At 40.4% G+C, this 23050-nt stretch overlaps 1 protein-coding gene across 1 annotated transcript in view; it reads right to left on the bottom strand.

Moving 5' to 3' along the window:
• Positions 1-23050, bottom strand: part of Gucy2f (guanylate cyclase 2F, retinal) — an 87082-nt gene that overhangs the window by 3647 nt on the left and 60385 nt on the right. Inside the window, 10 exon segments of the mRNA XM_026396770.2 lie at positions 1420-1537; positions 4711-4800; positions 8114-8144; positions 8147-8280; positions 11578-11704; positions 11707-11768; positions 12555-12627; positions 12630-12708; positions 14909-15060; positions 17954-18094. Of these exon segments, the coding sequence (XP_026252555.2) occupies positions 1420-1537; positions 4711-4800; positions 8114-8144; positions 8147-8280; positions 11578-11704; positions 11707-11768; positions 12555-12627; positions 12630-12708; positions 14909-15060; positions 17954-18094 (1007 nt within the window).

Here is a 23050-nt window from a genome sequence, read left to right as displayed (position 1 = left end):
TTCCCAAGAATAATCACTAAGAAAATCATCTATATGCCATGTGATTTCATGGAAGCAAATCAGACTTTCTGAATTTAGGCCTGATTCTGCTATCAATTGAGTGTGTGACCCTGCTCAAATTGCTTCTCCTCTCTGGGTCTTGATTCTTCATCTGAAAATGAGAGAGTTAGATTATCATATCACTGGGGTCTCTTACAACCAGGTCACCAGGGACCGTCCAGAAATAGATGAGAAGAATTCAGTGGAAAAGGAAAAAGGAAAGTTATTCCAATCCTGAATCCCAGGTCAAGTGTAGCTCCCAAAGAGATAAAAGATGCTCCAAAATGTTGGTCTTTCATAGGAACTGACTTTGTTCCTCCTGGCCCTTGGAGAAAGACATAAAGCCTCTCTGTAAATAGCCAATGGTGTAAATGAAAAGTCAGAAAGTGCTGACACTGAGTAGGTGAATAGAGTACTCAAACTCTCCAATAGTATTGCTTATTGAACAATGTCCAACACTTCCAAAGAGTAAACAAAATTGGAGTTAGAAAATGAAAATAACAATACAGTTTGTTCAGAAAGCTGAATTCTGAACAGTTTGGAAGAGAAGAAAGTTGCAAATTAGAGTCTGAAAAAAGCAAAGTAGTCTCAATGACCCCTCCCCCAACCATTTAAGCCATATATTTTTACCTATTTCATATAATTTTTATTTACTTATTCATTCATTCATTCATTCATTGTTTTTTTAGTTATACATGACAGTAGAATCTATTTTCACATAATTATAAAATCATGGAATATATCTTGTTCTAATTCAGTCCCTACTACCTCTTCCTCACCACCCCCTACTCCTTTCCCTCTACTGATCTTTCTGTCATTTACCATAGTTATTTTTTAAAATTAATTTTCTGTAGATGTACACAATGGTGAGATTCACTGTGATATATTCATGTAGGTACATAGGAAAGTTAAGTCAGATTCATTTCACTTTCTTTTTCCCAACTTCCCTCCCTTCCCTTCATTCCTCTTTGTCTAACCCACTCAACTTCTATCTGCTCCCCATTGTATGTTAGCATCTGTATATCAGTGAAAACATTCAACCTTTGTTTTGAGGCAATTGTTTAACTGTATACTTTTTTACATATTTTGTAGATGGATACAATATCTCTGTTATATTTATTTATTTATGTATGTGGTGCTAAGGATCAAACTTGATGCCTCACCCATGTGAGGTGAGCGCTCAACCACTGAGCTACAACCCCAGCCCTGTTTAGCCATATTTTACAGAGGAAAAAAACTGAAGCAGATGGAGCTGGAGATTCTGGCTAAATTATAGCTCTGTGTCTCAGACTCTCAGGTAAGCTCTTTCAGCAGACCATGACCTCTCTAGAAGCAGGTGTATCCAAGTGGTTTGGTTCCAAAAACAAAAGAACATTATACCTTGAGCTCTGTTCTTCCCTGAAACTCAACTTCATAGCCCTCACTCAGAGGTTGAAGAATTGAAACAATACTGAGACTGACATGAATATGGTAAGCCAGAAAATAAAGAGAGGCATGACTTTGGCTGCTTTCTCATTGATAAAATCACTGATAAATTCTTGATTTAATAAATGACCCCACTTCAAAGTGTACTAGATCCTAAGCAAAGTCCTGAGAGAGAGCTTTTGTTAGGGTTGCACAGGAGGAGGAGGTGGAATGATGGCCTTCTCCCCAGGCCCAAATAAGGCGTTAGCTGTAGCACCTATCAACCTCCTAGACACCATCTCAGATGAAAGGCCATGCAATAGAAAGGTGTTAATTTAACTTGAAGATGGAAAGACCAGCAACCACCACTGTGCTCTCAACTGAAACATGACCTCCTCTGAGGGAATTTTGTCTTCAGTAGGTTCTCTCATATGCTGCTCCTAGAGCTGAACTTCCAAACTTTATATACTAATGTAATACTACTTAAGAGACAAAAAACTGTATAAAGAGACAAAAATTCATGCATGTTTACAATTATATCTCAATATTGCTGTACTTAAACATCAATGAGATATATCCCCAGACCTCTGTCAACAAAAATTTTATGGATACTGGACATTAACGTCTGCTCTTTAGGTGGGTGTCTCTAGCTGTGTACCCACAAGAATGTATTATTTTCCAATAAACATGGGATAAGAACTTTATCTGGGGAACTACCACTTTAAAATAAATTTAGAACCTAAGTGCATAAGTCTAATTCTTTAACGAACAATAATGAACTAAAACTATTTCCTTATTTTTTTTCTGTTTTCTGGTGCTGGGTATTGAACTCAGATGCTCTTAATCCCTGAGCCACATCCCCAGCCCTATTTTTTATTTTATTTAGAGACAAGAGTTCACTGAGTTGCTTAGCACCTCACTATTGCTGAGGCTGGTTTTGAACTGGTGATCTTCATGTCTCAGCCTCTAAAAGCCACTGGGATTACAGGTGTGTGCCATCATGCCTGTCTGAATAATCTCCTTCTTAACTGGGGTAAGATCCTTAATCTTCCTGAAAGCTGTCACATTATTGAGGTTGGGTCTTAAATAATCCAAAACTTGCTCTCACACAAGCTTCAGAACCATTCTTTCAGAAGCTGATTACAATCTGAATGGGAAGGCATGACTGAAAGAACTGCAAGAAATTTTTACCATGTATGTTCATGATGATTTTCCTTCCCTTAACAGCCTAGTACTGTTGTTTACATGTTCCTCATTGACTAATGATGACCCAATGCCTCTGCTCAAAAGAGGTTGTCCTATTTCTGAAAACCACATGCCTGGCCAGTCTATCTCAGTCCAAACTGTGCCATCACGCTAATATTCCATCTTCAGGGAGCGTTTAGCAGGGTGATCCTGCTGGTGGGGAAAAATGGATGGCCAATTCTAACTACCAGTCAGTGATGTGGTAAGGAGAGTCATTCCAGGGCTAGGTGACTAGTCACTTCCACCCCAGAATCTCAGTGGATGCAACTGGATAAAAATGAAATATTGGTAAAATTGATTTTCTGTTAATCGACCTGTTACATGTCTTGGTTTCATATTCAATGTGAGGCTTGAGGTTACCTCTTTACAGATGTTCAATCACTTGTGGAGCTTAATGCCGTATTCAGCTCGCAGTCATTAGCTTTCAGAAAAGCACACTAAACAGCTCCTGTAGTGCAGAGATCACATGTGTATGTTTCTTTGTATCCCTCACAATACCTTCTTTGCATAGTCAGTACTTAATAAACACCTGCTGTGAGTGATTTGCTTCATTTTCTTCTTGCCTGTTCACTGGACAAGGTGCTACTTAAATCTCAAAATTCAATTTCTGCTTTCAACTCTTTATTGGCAATGTGAAATGTGTGGAGTTTTCTGTAGTGCAGACCAGAATATGACTTCAGCCTTCTACAAGCTTACATCAGTCCAGCATACTGTGCCAAATCTGCATTGCGGTTCCATGATCAATTTCACTTCATCTTGGGTTGCACTGCAAGAGCAAAGTCATACGCAAAGTCATATTCACACAGTGGTTCCTGGATGACTACTTCCATGGCCTCTGCCATATCTGTAGAGTTTGAAGACTTTCCCAGATGTCAGAAAATTTATTCTGACAACAGCTTCTAAGTTCCGTGCTGCCTCCTTAATCATGGCTACACAGGATAGATTGACTAAGACTGGACCCATTGTGTAAGCCTGTTTCTGAACATGAGTGATGGGGAGTGGGGTCAGACAGGGCACCACCCACTGTGATATAGGCCACCATATCATCAGGGACTAGTTTGAGTATACTGCCAAAGTTGGGGAAGAGCTTATCTTGCCTAGTAGCTGCCAGAGCCAGGGCTCCTATGGGCTTAAATGGTTTCTTTCTTTTTAACATAAAATCCATGAAAACTGTATATAAAATTTAATGTTGTTCTCTATGCTTTTCCTATAACAGCATGAAAAATTGCTTTGCTCAACCATGATATAGGTAAAAGGTACATTGTGTTTCTGACATTATCTCAGTAGTGGCAGTAAATAAACAAGAAAGGGTAGAGCCAGTATCTTGTCAGCAACAGACAAGTGGGATCATGGTTTACGTAGTTTTATTCTCAAAGAAGGGAAGAAGACGTGGAATCTTTGATATTATGCTTGTTTTGAAGAAGCTAAAGATTTTTTACACAATATAGTTGGAATTAATTATTTCAGAATTCCAAGCTCCTTAGATTAAGGGATTATTGTTAGCTAAATTCTAGGGGTTATTTGATGAAGCCAGAACTCCTGGGGTCCTAACCAGTTCAAAAAGAGGACTAGAGCAGTGAATAGCAGCCAGCTGGGAGGCAGCTGGTTCCAGTGTGTCTTCACAAACTAGCTGAAAAACTGAAAATGTCACTCTCTTACCTAGTTCTTTTCTCAACATGACTCCCCCACACCCACTAGGCTGGCCAATTCTTTCCTTTACCCAAAAGACTTTTTTAAGTTGTTTTGATCAAATTGACTGGCTGTTTCAGTGCCACTTAGCTACAGCTTTATTTCTAGAACAAGAAAGGTACATGTTCAGGCCAACATCACCCCCTACTGGTTTGCTATTAGAGACCAGGAAAATGTGTGATAAATCTTCATCTTCTCAAATTATCTTTTATTTTTCTTTAAAACATTACAAAATCAAGTGCCCTGTTCTTCTTATCCTCTCCTGAAAAAAGAATCATTTCCCAAAAGTAGATGCTACTATTCCACCCATCCATCCATAGATACTCACATAACCCTGTTGATTCCATGTGAGAAGCTGTGTTCATGGTGTCTCCAAACAAGCAGTATCTGGGTAGAGTGAGACCCGTCACTCCATCAACCGGCCTTAAAGAGTAGCAGGAGGGATTACAGTCAAAAGTATGCACTCGATGCTAATGGAAGGGTGAGGAATGTAGTTTTGTGAAAGAACGAAAGTTGCTATCAAATAGCTCTGGGAATCTGAAGAAAGACTTATAATTGAATAAAAAAACCTCTTTGCTCTACGAGAAAGCAAGTTTATAATGATGCATACATGACTACCTTTCTGATTTATACCTGTAACAGTTGCACCCAAGATGCTTATATCTGTCAACAGGACAAATATGCTTCAACACCAAACCAGAAAAGCCTGCACAGGGACTCAAGATCCAAACGTGTTTATTGCAAAAAAAAAAAAAAAATGTGACTCTTTCTTGTGCCTTAGGGTTAGAAGTATCTCATAGATCTACCTGTGCCTAAAACTCTACTAGGAGAAATATTGTTAACAGAGTTGGAAAATTTGAAAACAAGTAGAACTGACTTTCAATCATCGGTGTTAGGGTATAGAAGAGCACTATGTATAGATAATCCAAGGATATTTTCTATTTGCTCTTTGAAAGATTTTTCTTCTCACATTTTAATATGGCTATAGTAGCTATTCAGGGTAACTGAAAGAACTTAGCAGCTATACTGAAAAGTCAGTTCATTAGTATCTAGAAATTTCCCAACCTTTACCTTTCTGATCTCTGCTATTTCTATTTAAATTTTTCAGCATTATATTTTTGATGTTTCCTGAGTTAGAAAATAATTATGTGTTTTGCTTCAAAAGTTTCTTTCCTCTGAGAATAAAAATAAGAAATATTTTTTAAATTCCCATTTTAATTCACTTCTTACTCAATCAGAAACATCCACTGTGCATTGAGCTAGGCATCAAAGGGGAGTACACAAATGTAATACATAGTCTCAGTTCTCTAGGAGTATTAAAATCTAATTGAAGGAATGAAACTATCAAACAGGAAGAAATTAAGCAACAACACAAGACATGTATGGTTGAAGCAAGATAAATAGTACAGATAGAAGGCTATAACAATTTAGAAAATGTGGGGAGGTGCTTATTAGGACCTGACTCAATCAAGAAGGAGTCAATGGAGAAGGTAAGATTTGATTTGGGTCTTGATGGTGGGTAGAATTTTGAATAGGCAAAAAGGGACATAAATCAAAGGCTTGAGGTTGGGATTGAGCATGTATGTAATTTGGGGAAGCAGTCTACCAGTTCATGCAGCTGGGGAGAAATTGGAGATAAGATTGTATTAAGGTTGTACAGGATGGAGGACCTTCAATCACTAGAGAATTTTGAACAAGAATTTATATAATAAAAATTATTTTTTCCTTTTTTATCTCTCAAATCAGTGTATAGAATGCATTGTAAAAGGAAAACCTATTAAATGGCTATTGTAGTAATCCAAGAAGGTGGTACTGGAAAGGTGATGATGGGAAGTAGATGGTCAAAAGGGGTGAGAAAAGAAAGACATTATGAAAGAACAATCAGCAGACTTGTTGGCTGTCCAATTGATGATCAACAGAAAATTGGCAAGGACTTATGGGTTTATGCTGGCTTGAGGAAAAGATGATTTGGAGTTAAATTTGGAATTAAGTATGTTAAATTTGAAATAATGGCAAATTATCCAAACAGAGGTATACTGAGGGGGAGGGTAGAGATAGGAAACTGGAATACAAATGAGAAATGAGGGGTAGTCTTTGAAAGAAAAATCCTGAATGCCTCCTATATACTAAGCACTCATGACACAAACATGAATAAGATATAGTTCCTACCTCCAAAGAACTTAAAGTCTAAAAAAAGAAAAGACAAAAAAAACAGATTATGCTGATTAATATGAGAAGGATGGATGGAAAGAGGCAAGCTTGGAAGAAAAACGATGTTATTGCAGTAATCCAGACAAAATATGCTGGTGGCCTATATTTGGAAACTGAGAGTCAAGGAGAGGAAAGATAGACCCAATAAATTTTTAAAAGGTAAAATGTTCAAAATTTAGCAATTGTTTAAATGTCAAAGGTCAGAGTAAGGGAGGAGTTATTATGATATTAAAAATCAACTGGAGTAATTGAGTCAATAGTGGTAACACCAACTGAAATAGAGAATACAGAAAAAGGAGGAAGTTTGTAGAGAAAGGGAATATTTCTGTATTAGACATGTTGAGTCAAAGGACCATGTGGAATATTCAGGTGGAAACCTCAGCAGGAAGCTTGATATACAAAGGCTGAAACTTAAGGGAGAAGATTGTCCTGAAGATGTGTAATTAAATGCCATCCGCCTATAAGTGGTAGTTAAAACATAGACAAGAATGAAATAACCCAGAGTAGTATGGAGAGGGAAAAATAGTGGATCAGGACAGAATCCTGGGGAACACCATTATTTAAGAGACAGAGACAAGAGGAATTATCAGACAGTGGTAGAAAATGAAAGCCAGGTTGGAATGGTAGAATATGAAAGCCTGGCTCCCTGGTTGGACCAGGTTGAGAAATAAATTAGGTGAGAACATGCAATAAAGCTTCTGCAGAAAATGGTTAAAAAAAAAAAAAAAAAGCTAAGAAAACCAGTATACCAAGTGGAAAAGCAACTGTTGGACAGTGGGGAGCAAATCATGATAGCCAACTGAAAGAAGTTTTAGGGTGGATTGTCATGAATGCCAAATGCTACAGACAGGTAAGAGCAGACAAAGATTGGGGAAAATGGTGAGGGCTGAAGCCAGATTGCAAAAGGGTTAAGGGGGAGTGGATAGCCTCTTCACTATGGCATTGTGTCATTCATTCTTTCAAGAAGTTTGATACAAAAGAGATGAAAAGGATGAGGGAAGAAAAGGAACCTAGAAGAGCAGATCAAAGAGAAAGAGGTGAGGAGTGCGGAGGCTACCAGGAGGGTCTAGTAGGTGAGATATCTGTGACATCAAGTGAGATGTCTCTCAATATACCGGAATGTGTGAAGTGAAACAGGAAGGATACAGTGAAGGGAGAGAACTTGAAAATGTCCAAGCAAGAAGGAATGAGTGTGGGGGAAAATACTTCAGGAGTTGAGATATCTGTCAATTAAACAAATTATCCTAAATACAGTATACTTGGTGATCTTGTAGCACAGTCAAACAAGAAACCATTGGTTCTAACTCAGAAAGACAGACTTAAACAGTTTAATAGCTAAAAGAGGGCTGCTGTTCACTGTGGTGCAGGAGCTGGGAAGAAGGTACACTTGGGTGCGCATAAAGGAATTTTGCAGCCCTGGACACCTCAATAATTCAGCCACCAGGAATCAGGGAAGAACTACCTTTTTACCTTCCTTTTCTAGTCTTCCTTAAGGTACATGGGGAATGTTTCACCTTACTTAAACTGGTTGTTGTTACCTGAGTGCAGGCCCATTGAATTTGAACTGGTACTTCTGGCACAGGCTGCATCTTGAAGGTGCCCATGTAGCTCAGGATATCCAGGGACATATTTTCAATCTCAGCTGCATGCCTGCTGCCATTCCTTTTTGGGAGGCCTGACTGAGACCACCATCTAAACACTTCCAATGGTCTCTACCTGGGAATCAGGGAAAGTAGAATTAGCAAGCAATTAACCTCTTTGTGTTTCTTTTTTTGTTTTGTTTTGTTTTCACTGTGTCAGGGATAGGATGGCGGTCACATGATCTTCTATAGTGAGAAAGTCAGAGGAAGGCTATCAGCAGTTTATGGGTCTGATTGCACATTAGAATCACATAAGGATTTTTATTTTAAAACTACAGATGTCTGGGCACCCCACCCAGAGATTCTGAAATAAGTGTAGTTATTTCACAGGCTCCTGAATGACCTTAAAGAAATATCAGGCTGCAAGGAATTTGGAGAGAAGGGAAAGGGGATATTTCTAGGACTGTCTGTAGGATGTCCCAGGGGGAGCACCCAAGGAGAAGCTGCCTAAGATACTCCCCCAGCAGGCATATCTATAGATAACTTTGGGTAAATGAACTAGAGCAGCCTAGGGAAAGGGAGGACAAGGAAGAATCTATTCCCTCTGGTTTCTGTATTACTTCTAAAATATGATGAAATTAGTTTTTCATACTAATTGGGAATAAGAACTGGTCCTTTTCCCACCAGTCACCTCCTTCTTTCCTACTGCTATCTCCATGAGGGGCAGCAATACTGGCCCACAACTGATCCATATGGGCCAGTTAGGGATGAACATTTAGAAATAAAAGCAAATTTGTGCTCCTCATCTTCTCCATAGAAGTGTGCTCATTCTTTTGGACAACCAGTAAATTGAAGCTTTTCAGGTAATTCAAAAGGTGAGTAAGCTGAAAGGCCAGTTGGGCTGGGCTACTATGGGACTGGATCTAGTTACAATCTATGTTTTCCTAGAGGACTACACTTACAGGATGCAATAGTTAAGAGCATGAAACTCTATCATACTGCCTTGACTAGAATCCCAGATTCACCACTTACAAACCTGAGGCAAGTCACTTAATCTGTGAGCTTCAGTATCCTCATCTGTGAAATAGGGATAATGACAACACTGGCCTCATAGTGTTTTCTAAGGACTAAATAGTATGTCAAAACACTTAATGTAAGCTATCACCATCATCATCATCACCAAAAGTCATGTCTCGAAACCAGCCTATGATTAGGTTCCAGAGAAAGAAGTTTAGTAATCAGCAATGGGCTCTCATCATGACTTTCTATATAGCCAATAACAATGATCCTTTTCACATCTAGGGCTTTGTCTCTCAGCATGCTTCCATCCAGGGTCTCCATAACCTAGTATGGTTTGAGGAAAGGATTCCTGTCCCCAAATAGGCATGATTGCCTGCACAGAGTTGCATAAATGCTATATGGGAGTGGAAACTCAGCGGTTGGCCATTACCAGAGCCTGATAGTTGACCCTTTAGCTTTGATAAGTCAGTTACCAGGAAGCCCCAAGGATATTTATGAGGGGACTAGAAGAGCAGGGAGCCTGGGCACTGCTGGGCCTTGGCATGTCGATTTGTATGAGGAATTACAGATTGCACCAGCTAGCATAAGGACACTGAAAGGGAAGGGAAGGTATAGAAAAGGGTCTGATTCAGATGGAGGTGGTGGCAGGAGAACTGAAAGTGAAAACAAATCACCAATGCCATAATTCTGATGTAGCCTTCTCACTTCCCTTTCAGATTATCAAGTGCCAGGGGAGGTGATTCCAATTTTACAGGTAAGGAAAATGAAAATACAAACGGGTTTGGTGATTCACTGCTGGTTCAATTTTTATTTCCTTTGCACAGTGTTGTTTTTAATAAACAGGACTGAAAAATTAGATTCCATTTTTGGATTCATATAGCCCTGCTCTGTCCTGGGAGCAGCCCACTAATTCCCTACTGCAGCCAAGTCCAAAAATAATTAATGGTCTCATCTCAAAGACCCCCAACAATTGTCTGAACAGAATCAGCTGGATTGATTAAACTAGTGGCTGTGTTACTGCCCACGCTGAATCATCTTTGATTTTAGTTTCAACTGAATTAGCTTTCAGTGATTTGTTTTTCTCTTCAGGCTGCTTGAGTTCAACAAGTTAAGACAGGTAGTCTGATTCCATGGATTTTTTTTCCACCGTGGTTTCCATGTGTGCTTTTGATTAGCTTGCAGCTCCTGTTGATTGACAGGTATGATGTCTATTTCTGAGCCCTATTTAGGTGGTTTGGCCTAGCCCTGAGGCTTTCTACCTGACCTGAAAGGGCCCTGTCTAATCTGAGATAAACACACTGCCCTGTGATTTGAGAGCTGGAACATTTCAGACTACTGTGAAGGATCCAATGAATGGAGCTACTCATTCTCCAGCTCTACCTTGGTTCCTGGGACAGGGGAGCTGTCTAAATTCTGGGAAGCCTGGAGCATCTCTCTCCATCAATAAGATAAGTATCCATGTTGCAGACAACATAGAAATATCCCTGCACAGCTATGATACCTTTAGTCATTTTTTGCCTAGAACAAAACAACATATAAAAACAAGGGTAAGGAAACTGCACCAAAATGAATGACTGTTCTGCAACCTTTGACAGAGAAAGTGGAAACTTATAGGCTAGGGGAGTAGGAGAAGATAGAATCAGGGGCTTACAACCTTACAATTAATCACTTCCCCAGACTTCAGACCAATAGGTAGGCTTTGGGTTACCCTGTAGCAATCCCAAAGTCTTGGGTCTAATAGCTCCCTGGTGTAATGCCAAGTTCCTTCCTGTTTAAAAACAGTACCTAAAGGAAGAGACCAGATTTTCATACCATGTATTAGAAGTGCACAAATGTTACCAGGATGAACTGTTGCAGCCATTACTGTGGGCAAAACAACAGTATTTCTATGCCCTCTTCAGTGCCCAGAACAACATTGACTGCACTATGGGAACTCAGCCACTGAAGCACAGTAGCTCTCAGCCTCAACCTCTTCTTAGTCCCAGTTCTAGAAAACAGATCAAAAGGAATCTGTCCAGAAATCTCTCTTTTTATTCTTTTTTTTTTTAGTTGTAGATGGACACAAAACCTTTACTTTTATTTATTAATTTATTTTTATGTGGTGCTGAGGAGCCTCACGTGTGCTAGGCAGATGGTGGTACCACTTGAGCTACAGCCCCAGCCCTGTCTGGCAATCTCTTTCTGGATTGAGAGTTGTTATTTTGTGAAGTGGGAAATGACATGCATTATGTTTGACCTCCATTTCCAAAGGAAAACCAATAGAAGTGGTGTACCACTTAACTTTTTATTCTTAAAGAACAACATCCTGTGAAAAATGCATCCTTCAAATCTGGAATACACACAGATGAGTTTCATATAAAAATCACATTCTCTATGTTAATTAATGTACCTATAGACATCATGACTGCCAATGACCATGTTGAAAAGTGTATACAGGTTGTTCAGAAGATCCACCATGTCAATGGGCTCACTCATGGCTGAGATGGTGGTGAAGCCCACAATGTCACTGAAGTACAAGTGACCAAATCAAAGGCATCAGGTTTGACTGTGAAGCCTTTTTTGAGGGATTCAGAGACTGATCTGAAAAGCAGACATAGCTATTCCTAAGAAGACATCAGCCTTCTTCTATGCCATACACCCCTGCTCAAACATGATGTCTCCAAAACTCACTGCCAAGTAAATGATGAGAAGGGAACTGTCACCTGAGTAAAAACACTAATTCCTTCACTTATTCTACAAATACATATCAAGTGCTTCAGATGTGCCAGGCACTGTGCAGGTGCTAGAGTATAGCACTGAACAGACAGACCTGCTCCAACTTGCCTTCATGGAATTTTTTTTTTCAGTTCTCAACACTGCTGCTTCGACTCCCCCATCCCAGGGAATGTTCCCAGGTGGTTGCCTTTCCATGAGACTAATTTCCCCAATTATCTCTAGAAGATCACATTACAACATGATAAGATGCTTGAGAAATTTGGGAAATTGTAACAAAAAAATGTTTTCAACTAAGGAAGAGAAAAACCCTGGAAAAAACAACCCTGCTACCTTCCTGTAGGAGCTCAAGGGAGCTTTCTTCTTTTAATTGGTCAACATCCTGGCAAAGTCACGAAGTGACATATAGAAAAACTGAAGCACCAAAAACTTAAATGACCAGTATGATCCACAGGTAGTGGAAAATTAGGATGTGTGCTCTGCTCCCTTGGTTTCCAATTCTACTTTGATTTAAAGGTGTGACTCAAACCCACTGGGAGTAGAGGGGGTGCAGGATAGGGGAGGGAGCAGTTAGTTGATGGGTAATTTCTTCTTCTTTTTTTTAATAGAACACACTGTTATAAGGATTCACACTCCTCAGGTGTTCACACATACAGTGGTAGCATCTGTGTTAGAAGCTTTTCCGTTTTCTGGTTTTCAATTTCCAGGTCTCCAGTACATTCTTGGAATCTTCCAAGTTGCTAGAATATTGCTCCAATATCCAAAGGATTGAATCGATGATATTGGTCTTCTTCCCTCCATTGAAAATATTAAGCTGAAAGTAAAAAAGAAAGAGGAGTCAAGGAATGCTTATTCCCTAAACTCAGAGATGATGGAGCAGGCCCCCTTATCACAAATCCTTTCCTCTAAAATACCAGGGCAGGAGAGATGAGCCCTGATATAAATAGGAAAAGTCACCACCCACCCTCATTGTCACCCTTGCACATTCACAGGGCTCTTTTCCCCCCAAGTAGTTTTCTCTACCCTTCTGGGTCTTGTCTTTCAAGTCTAAATGAATGTGCTCTAGCCAGGCTCCTTCAGTTCTGAGATGCTATCACTAGAACAGTAGTCACTTTAAAGGCAACAGAATTTGGTCTTTGGCCCAGGCCAGTTGTGGATGAAGTAGGGGAAAGGAGGCAGAAGTGACCATTTACCCTTATAGATCATTCGCCTACTAAATTATACTTATCCTCAAATGCTTCTGTGTTGCCAGTGAATAGTGGAAGTTTCCCTGACCACTTAAAGAGTGTTTGAGTTCTACATGGTCATGTCTACCCCTATTTCTTACCATGGGGTACAAGAACAATGGTGTCCCCTAGTATCTGTCCTTCAGTTCTGTCAGAGTCATGTAGAAATTCAACTGCTCTTGCCTATCCTAGGCCCTGTGGCTACATGCCACAGATGTTCAATATACTGTCCTGGGTCTTTGTCCATCTCAAGAAACTTGGCCTAGCATTAAGAGGGGTAGCTCCCTTGCTGTTATATTTAGCATGTACATAGCTCTGTTCACAACAATTTAAAAAAACTGGTGGCAGTTTTGCTGAGCAAACTTCTAGGTCTCTGTTCCAATGAGTGTTGTTATAGAGCTGGGCTAAATGTGCTCCATGGCACACCCAATGCCTCAAGGTGAACACTAGGGATTTTCTTCCCTTCTATTTGTCCACCAAGGTCCTGGGGGTAACCTCAGCAGCTGCTTCAGATCCTTTGGGTTCTCCCTATTGCCTAACTTAGAGAAATGCTTCTCTTCTTAGAATTTTATTAACTGCAGAAAGTTGGGAGGCTAGTCTTATAGTCAGATAGACTAAATTTCCACTGAAGCATTTTAGTGAGGGTAGCTCCAGCAATGTCTTGTTTGAAAGTTGCATGATGCATACTCCTATCTATCACCAGCTTTTCTGTTGCCTTCTGAAATAACATCTCTAGCATCAACACAGGGCAAATGCTTTATCTCCTGCCTCATGGTAAGTTTTTAGAAATTTGACCTTAATGGTCCTTTGCTTTTTCCATACTATTGAACACCTGTTTGAGTGTCCTCAAGAAAGCCAGCCAGACTAATGGAGGCATTGTTAGCTGGGGACACGGATGACTTCATAAGCAGGGCCCCTCAGGCTTTCAATCCAACTCTTTCTCTTTTCCGCCTCAGATACCTGCCACTCATAAAGCATCTCAGTGCTGTACTCTAGCCAGGCTCAAAAAACTCTCTGTCAGAGCTGACAAGGTACTCTGGAGAGCACCCTCACTTTTGGTATCTTGTAATTTCAACAAAATTCTATACCGCATGCATCAACAGAAGATCCACACCCTAGATTCCTTAGTAGGGCTCATTCTGTTCGTTCCCCATCTTCCCTTCTGATTTTCAGTTTTAGAGAAAGAATTAGCCTCTTTAGAAATTCAGTATCCAAAGGAAAGGGGTTATCACTTTTCATGTACCTATTGCCTTAAGTAGTTCTCTGGGAGACTAAGGAATCTCCTAATTTTGCATTCTCCATCTGCACATTCTCCCCTCTTGAACACCCTATCAAATTTTGCATATTCTTCCTGATCCTCCAAAACCAATTTGCCATGATATAAATGATATACTATCAGAGTTCCCTGAGATCTCCAAAGCAAACTCAGCTCTATGAAGAGCCCCATGCATTCTATCATATCAACTTCTGACAGTCTCAATGTCAATCTTTGCAAATACCTGCTAGTTCAATTCCATTGTAGAAAGATTGGTTAGGCCAGATTGTGGATGACCTGAAAAAATATTAAGATACAGAAGTATACCAAAAGCAGTCCATGGGCTCTTGGAGGATACAGTGGTGATGCCCTAGCACCAAGGACCTCAAAGTGGCCACTCTCAGGTTGCCAAGAGAAGTATCCTTTTCCCTTGCAAGTTTATTCCACAATGTGCTAAACACCCAATTGTTGCACTTGGGTAGGGTGGCTTTAAGATGGCTTGTGGGTAGTGGTGAGATTTAGAGAATCTTTTCTTGGTTAAATAGTTCATCAAAAGTTGGTCATTGTTCTGCTACCTCAGCCCAGCACTGCTTCATGAAAGGCAGACATTCTGGAGGGGCATGCTCAGAAACTACTGGTCTATACACAGAAGGAGGCTTGTTAAGCCTGTCTATGATTTCTGTCCAGATACAGGAAGAGAGAGGTTTACACATCATGGAAAAATTACCCAAGAATCAACAGAGATAACTGAGCTTTAGGCAAGAAAGGGGTTTATCAGGAAAAAACACAGGATCATTTTCTTTGTTTTCTCCTTAGGGGACTTGAATATCAATTGTATCTGAGCAGAAGTCTGTATTAGACCTTTGGAAGGGGGTAAGAAATTAATCAATTGAATTATTGGTATCATTTAGACACAACTTTATCCTACTTCTACTAGGTTTTCTATGCAGCTTACCTGATGTCAATTCCAACGCTTTGATAACCTGGTTTCCTTCATTCACACCCAAATCATCTAAACCTTACCCACAAGAGACCCAGATAATTCTCCCTGCAAGCTCAGGTCCACCACAAGTCTGGGCTTTGGGATCTGACTGGCCTCTAGGCAAAGGGAACTAAGAATAGCAGTAAACAGCTGAGGGCTTTATCAAGCCCCTCCTGGTTGATGATCAATGAAGGCCACTTCCAACAGAATATTTACTATATATCAGACTATGGGTTGAGGACTTTGCATGCATTATTCTTTGGCTTCTCACTACAAACAGATGTGGCAATTTCCCCAAAGTCACATGACTAGTAAGTGACAGATTCAAATATGAACATAGGCAATCTCAATCTACCACACTGTTCTGCGTCCAGACACTCAGGGCCTCAATTGGGTCCCTATTCAAACCCAAAAGCCATTAGTGACCAAAGGTCTGGATCACCCAGACTGACCTTTATACAAAAGGAAAAAGCTCACTCCCTGGAAGCAGGAGAAAATCCTTAGCTCTCAATGTCCCCATCAAGCCACACTGGGCTTCATTGACTTCAGCTTACAGCCTAGACACTTCCAAACCATTCCTAAAACATGAATCTGGCAATATCACTGTCTCATTATCTGTAAAATAAAAATCCAGGCTCTTTAACATGGCCCCTGACTACATCTTTGGGCTCATTTCTCATCCCCAGTCCCCTCCCCACCCACCAACTCTTAACCTTTGCTTCATGAACCAAACCTTGCTTGGCCCACCAGTGTGCCCTTCCCACTCCTACATAGGCTATAACAAAATCAAACCCTGATAAGTGCCCCTTGTCTCCATGAAAAAAGTTCAACTCTTGCCTCTGATTTCTCATCTCCTTATGACATCACACCTTCTCCTTCTCCTAGAGTAGCCTGTGTTGCATCCTGTGGTCAATGCAATAGAGTCATGGGAATAAACCCCTTGGAATGCTTATTCCCCATCTACTCTCTGTTAGAGGGAGTCCTTGTCCCTGTCTCAGAACACGATCCAGTTGAATGGGTCACCTATCTCTTTAGGCCCGGTGTGATTCATGCCCTTGAGGATCTCATAGTCCAATTGAGTTAAACAATGACAAAGAAAACAAAGATGTAGCAGAGAGATGTACAGGTAAACACAGAGAGGGTTCCGGATCCACAGTGAAGAAGTCAAGGAAGCCTTCCCAGAGGAGTTGGCACAAGTTGGAGAAAGCAAGATGGGGGCAGGGGGAGATGAAGGAATTCCAAGTACTGTAAACAGCATGTATAAAGGCACAGAGGTAGGAGAGACCATGAGATTTTCAGGGCACTGCCAAGCATGTGGTTTAGTTGGAATGGGGGAAATAACAGAAGATAAGCCTAGAGAAGTAGAAAATGGATGGTATTAGAGTCTTCTGTATGTTGCATGAGAAATCAAGGTTTCATTTAATAAGTGATGAGTAACATTTGGGGTACTTTAAGTACACAACTGATGTGAGACCCTGAGAGCAGCAAAAGATAGCTAAGTGACTTTTTTTTCCTTTTTAAAATCTTTTATTTTAAGAATAAATTTAGACTTTTTAAAAAGTTGCAAAAATAATACAGTTGCCTGCATACCCTTCACTTAGTTTACCCAAATGTTAGTAACTTATATAACCATAGTACAAAGGAAATTAGCATTTGTCCAACACTTTATAGGGTCCTTATTTGAATTTCATCAGTGTTCCCCTAATGTCCTTTTTTTAAAATTTCAAAATTCCAGACCTCATGCTGTATGTAATTGTTCTTTCTTGGTTTTCTCCACTTTGTGACCTTTCCTCATTCTTTTCCTATCTTAGACACTTTTGATGAGTTCTGGACAGTTATTTTGTAAAATGTATCTCAACTGGAGTTTGTCTGAAATTATCTCATGATTAAATTGAGGTTATGAAATTTTTTTGGCAAGAAAAATTCTACCCTCAGAGATAATGTTTGTGCCCTTCGTAGAGCATCATGCCCGGTCTACATGTTGTTGATGTGCCTTATTTCTGGTGATAGCAACTGAGAACACCTGGGTAAGGTGGTGTCTGCAGGATCCTGCATTTGTAAACTTACTATTTTTCCATTTGTAATGAGTATTTATCTTGTGGGTTCATGCTTTGAGAATATACAGATATCCTGTTTCTCTTCAAATTTTCACCCACTGATTTTACTATTCACTGATGGATTTTGCCTCGTAGCCATGTGTTTTAAATGGGTGATGAGAATGAAAACCTGTGTTATGTCACAGTGAAAGATCAACATCCAGAGGCATCATGAGTAGTGCTGAAACCTTGGCAAGAAGTGATTCAAAGGAGTAGAGGGGACTGGAAAAGAGGACAAACGTATTGACATAGGTCCTGTAGGCCCTTGGCTTATGTCACAATTTGAAAAAGGACTAGCTGCCTGGATGCCCCCATGATTAGTGCAGATGCTTAAAGCCTTTTGGCTCTAGGTCCCACCTGCATACAACATGGGTTGCTTGCAGACTAGCAGTCTGTCAGCACAAACGCTCTTCTGGCAAATCACAACAGCCTGGGTTGGCTTGATGATCGGGACACAGTGGGCCTATGGTACCTTTTTGTCACCTCCCACTTACCTTCAGCAGGCAGTTTCATCATGCAGAATGTGGTTCCCCAAATCATCACTTCTTGCATGATGATGGCAAAGCTACAGACATCTCCTGTAAATCTGCTGCCACTCAGAGCTCTCAACAGTTCAGGGGCAGTCCACAGCAACTCTGCAAAGAAAGAATTGTGCAATGAATGTACGGAGGATTAACTGACACCTACAAGGCTCTCAAGGGCTGAGGGTGCTGTTTTATTGACTGCTCTATATTTTTATTATACAGACTGGCATGCAACCCCCCCCCAGTCTGAATCTATTAATCTAAGGAATTATGCACAGAGAAAACATACTACTCTCTCCACCCCAGGACTATGCAGAGAGACACAGCAGAGGTGTGGGGAAGGGCAAGAAGCTTGCAGTAGACATTATCTGGTGCTTGCTTTCTTGCTCTCTTGAGCCTGCAAGTAGCAGTTGGCAGGTTTCCAGGGAAAGGCAAGTGCACTGCCAGACTGGTTGCCATGGATTTGCTGTTTGCTAAGATCTATATGTGACGGTAATTTGATTGTGCCAGGGCTCAGGGATTCACAAGTTGCTTTCTCCAGATCTTCTCTAAAAGGATTAGAGGATGCCCAGGCCTCCTCTGTTTCTTTCAGAGCAAAAAGGTACAACAGTTACTTTAACTCAGTTCTACAAATATTTATTGAGGGTCTAATATGTACCAGGCATTATGAGAAGTGAAGGGGCAGTACTAAAGATGAATCAGACCTTGTATTTGCCCTCGAGGTATTGAAAAACCAGTGGGCAAGACAGCCATGGGTGCCCCTAAATGTAATATGAGAGAGATAGTGATGACAACCACTATATCATACATGGTAATGATTCTATTAAAAGCAAAATTTGAATACCCACTGTATGCTCTGATGTATTTCAGGCCCCATGGGGGACAAAATATTATCTAAGGTTTCAGTGTCTATGACAATCAGAATGTCAGAAATTTTTATAGGGGGCAACGTAGGCAATTTATACAGAAATATATTTTGATAATATAAAGAGTAGTCAAATATTGTGAGGCTAAGTTTTGAGTTGAACCCTATAGAATTTTCATGTCTGTGGGTTGAAAATGGCTGAATATAGGCAATTTCATCAGATTCAAACTAATAAAAAAATCGAGCAGACCAAATTAATCCAGGAAGGCTTCCTGGAAAAGTTAAGTCTTCTGTGCACTCATTAAGAAGGTCAAGGATGCAGCTTTCTGGAGCTGAGAGGGTAAGAGCTTTGCAGGGAGAAAGAACAGTATGTGCAAAAGAACAAGAGGCAGAAAGGAGCAAATTGTGGGTGGTAGGAGGGTGGTAAGCAGATTAGTTTGGCTGAAGAGAAGGGCTCTGTTAAGGAATAATGAGAAAGGAGAAATGGGGTTGATGAAGTGGGGGAGGGAGGGTGGCTTGAAGAATGGGGGCAGAAGGTGAGAGGCCCTGAGAGCCAAATGAAGGCATTTGGAATGAATACAAAAGGCAGTAGGGGTGCTGGAGCTGGAGAGGGATTTGATGAAAGCCTTGTTGGGAAGATTAATCTGGCAACCTGCACAAGTTGGATTGAAGGAGAGGCTGGAGTCAGGGAGACTAGCTAGGAAGTTATTGCAGTAGCTGAGGTGAAAGGGGCCTGAATGGGGGTGGGGCAGCATTAGTAGGATGAGGAACCAAATATATTAGAAGGCTACAATGGAGAAGGAAGTGACAGGACTGGGGATGGGCTCACTGTGCTTTGTGAAGGGGAGGGAATTGAAGTAAACAGGTTGACATTCAGTTAGGGAGGCAGGAGAAGAATGGCTGCAAAGGGTGGGGGTGTCAGAGGGAAAGTGATGGCTAACTTTTCATCTTGTTAAATTTGTGATATAAGAAGGGAGCCCAGGGGGCAAGTTGCTATGAAGCAAGAAGGAGGATGAAAGGTCAGAGATGACTGTGGTTTGGTAGTGAAATCCAGGAAAGAGAAATGTACCCTGGAAATTCTTATTTTCAGCCAACCCTCATCAAAATGATGGAACAAGAAATTCTAGCCTCATTCCTAATCATGTACCCATATTCTCTCTTTTCTCTCCAGGTGTCCCCAGCCTTTGTCCTTGTACCAGGCCCTATGGAAAGTCTCTGATGCACTCACCATGTTGGTTTTGTCCTGATGTCTCCCTGTCTCAGAGAACAGATATTTACAAGTGAAACCAAAAGATTGAATGATATGTTAGCCAAAGAAATACATTTCTGACTGTGGGATTTCAAGCATGATGGTTTTGGAAGGGAGGGCAGGGGTGGACATTTGAGAGCATGGAAAATGGTATATGGCTGCTTCTTTCTGGCATCCACTCTCTCTGCACATTTAAAAGCACAAGAAGGGAAAAGAGGGCAAAACTCTTTGGTAAAAAGCTAGGTGATTAAATACAATCATTACCAAACAGTATTTTCAGAGAGCACTGACATGTATGTTGTTAATGGCTAAAATGAGGCTTTATCTGCACTATACTTACATAGTCGAGAGTGGGTAATAATGAATACACTTACAACCCAACCCCATTTCCTCATCCCCACTCCAGAAACAAGTAAGAGCCACTAGCCACCATTAAACTTGAACCCTTAGGAAAACTAGAAAAATCACTTTGGACTTTTTTGTTTGTTTGTTTGTTTGTTTGCACTAGCTGGAACCGGTACTATCTCTGAGTCTTGCTATGGCGATTAAATCACTCTGGAGAACCAGCGTGGTACAGTACAAAATAACACAGAACTGGGAGTAAGGAGACTTGGGTTCAAAACCTTAGCTTGGCCACTAATTATCTTACATTGCTGAACCTCAATTCTCCCATCTGCAAAATGGAAGTTGAGCCAGATGACCTGACATGTATGTTGTTCCAATCAAAGATTCTATTAGCCTTGTCACCTAAGGCAGGGAAGCAGTTCCTTTAGTTCATTTTATTTCGTTAATCCATAAATATTTATTCTGCCAGGTGCCATAAGTCACTCAGGAGGAGTCCCTCAGGAGGAAAACTTGTTTCTTGTTATCACATAGCTCATAGTTTGGGTGGGGGATGAGACGGCTAATTAAATGAGTAATACTAACAAACTATGGTATTACAACAAACTTCAGGATTCTAAAGATCACAAAGAAGACCAACTTAGCTGAGCAGAGGGAGTCACGGAAAACTTCTCAATGCAGTGGTATTTCAGCCCTATAGAAGTAGAATTTATTCAGACCCAGCTGAGTATATGGCAGAGTGGGAAGGGAAGAATAGGCAGAGGGTATATCATGTGTAAAGAACTAGAAGTAAGGGAGAGCCTGGTATAAATAAACATCTGGAAGGAGTTCAGCATGGCTGGAGCAAAGAGATGAAACAGGAGTAGCTAAGCAAGGCCCAGGCCAGGCAGGACCCATAAGGCATTTATGAACTTTATCCTAAGAGCAATGAGAAGCCATTCAATGGAGGTCAGCATAGCTGTAACATGATCAGATTTGCAGTTTATCAAGCTCCCTCTGACTGCAGTGTGAAGAACAGACTGCAATTTGGAGAGTGAAGTGAAATGAAAAGAGTGAGAGACAGTACACACACACACACACACACACACACAGAGAGAGAGAGAGAGAGAGAGAGAGAGAGAGAGAGAGAGAGAGAGCAGGTATTCTTGACATATTCTAAGACTGAATGTCCTTAAGCATGGAAGTTGCCAGGCTTGGATTAAATGGAACTCTGGGAAGCTAAGGATTGTGTTTTACCTTTTATACATGACAAAATTTGACAGAAAGTTAAGTACTTGCTATCAACTACGTCAGAAACAGGAACATGTCCACAGAAAGAAACAGAGTGGCAAGATCACATGCCTTTCACTGTGATTATCAGGAGCATCAATCCTTCCAAAGCATGAATGGGCAGAAGAAAGAAAATTTAAGTTTTCATTTGACTGGGTATAGGGGCTAGGATTCAGAAAGCCTGAATGGAAGTCCTAGAATTGCTGCTAAGTAGCTGCATGATATGGGCAAATCACAAGCCTCCACTATCTCATCTTAAAAATTGAGATAGTTGAAATAGGAGTAGCTAAGCAAGGCCTAGACCAGGCAGGACCCATAACTTCCTGAACTTGTAAAGATGATTCCACCGAGAACTGGACTGTCCATCTCTATTTGTGTATGTGTCTCCCTTTGTGTCTTTTATTCTTTTTTCCTTTGTGCAGTAAAGTCAGCAGTTTTAAAATTTATAGTGCCATCTATTTATTTATTTTAATTGACGCATTATACCTAAAATACAATTTGAATACATTATGGTATATTCATACATTCACCCAGTATAACTCTGTTAATTTTATTGCCCAGGTCTTTCCCTTTCTCTCTCTTCCTCCCTCTGCCTTGGTTCCTAAGAACAATATAGTACAGTAAGGGGATGGATCAGGGAGAAAGGGAGGGAATGGGGTAGTACTGGGGATTCAAATAAAGAAAACTGTGTTGTATGCATTTACAAATATGTCAAAATGAACCCCATTATTATGTAAAACTATAATGCACTAATAAAATAAAACAAATTTATAATGCCAAAGAACATCTTAAGAATATGGTTTTATATTGTAATTTTGCAACTCCTCCTCTGTCTTCTTGAGTTGTCTGTTTCTATGCATTTCTGTGTCATTCCCTCTCTTCTTCACCCTCACAATATAAGTTAAAAGTTTTAACTAAAAGTTTTAATGTTCAAGTTTCCTATATGTATTTAACTGTTTTCATTTTCTCTTTTTCCTTTTCTTTCTCTCTCCCTCTTTTCTATCAGTTTGTTCCCTCCTCCCCTTCTCACCCCCACATCTTAGATTTCTCCTATTTCATTGATCTGTTGTGACCCCTACAGGCATTTCTTAGTGCTACCACTGGTGCTATGGACAGAAGACAAAACACAAAATGGACTACAGGCATACTTACTTAGTAGGCCATAATTCTATCTGAAGCCATCTCACATAACCCATGAAACATTTATTTGCTGGCGCCCCTCCTTGTTTCTTCCTCTGACAGACACAATACTGGTGTATTCTAGTGACATCCCATTCTAGAATGTACTCTGTAGGGGTCCAGCTTCCAAATTACCCTCCATTCAATCTGACAAGTATTTATT

The sequence above is a fragment of the Urocitellus parryii genome, chromosome X, assembly GCF_045843805.1.
Source record: "Urocitellus parryii isolate mUroPar1 chromosome X, mUroPar1.hap1, whole genome shotgun sequence".
Classification (NCBI taxonomy): domain Eukaryota; kingdom Metazoa; phylum Chordata; class Mammalia; order Rodentia; family Sciuridae; genus Urocitellus; species Urocitellus parryii.
The sequence above is the reverse complement of the archived record's forward strand: the minus strand, read 5'-3'. Positions and strand labels throughout refer to the sequence as shown.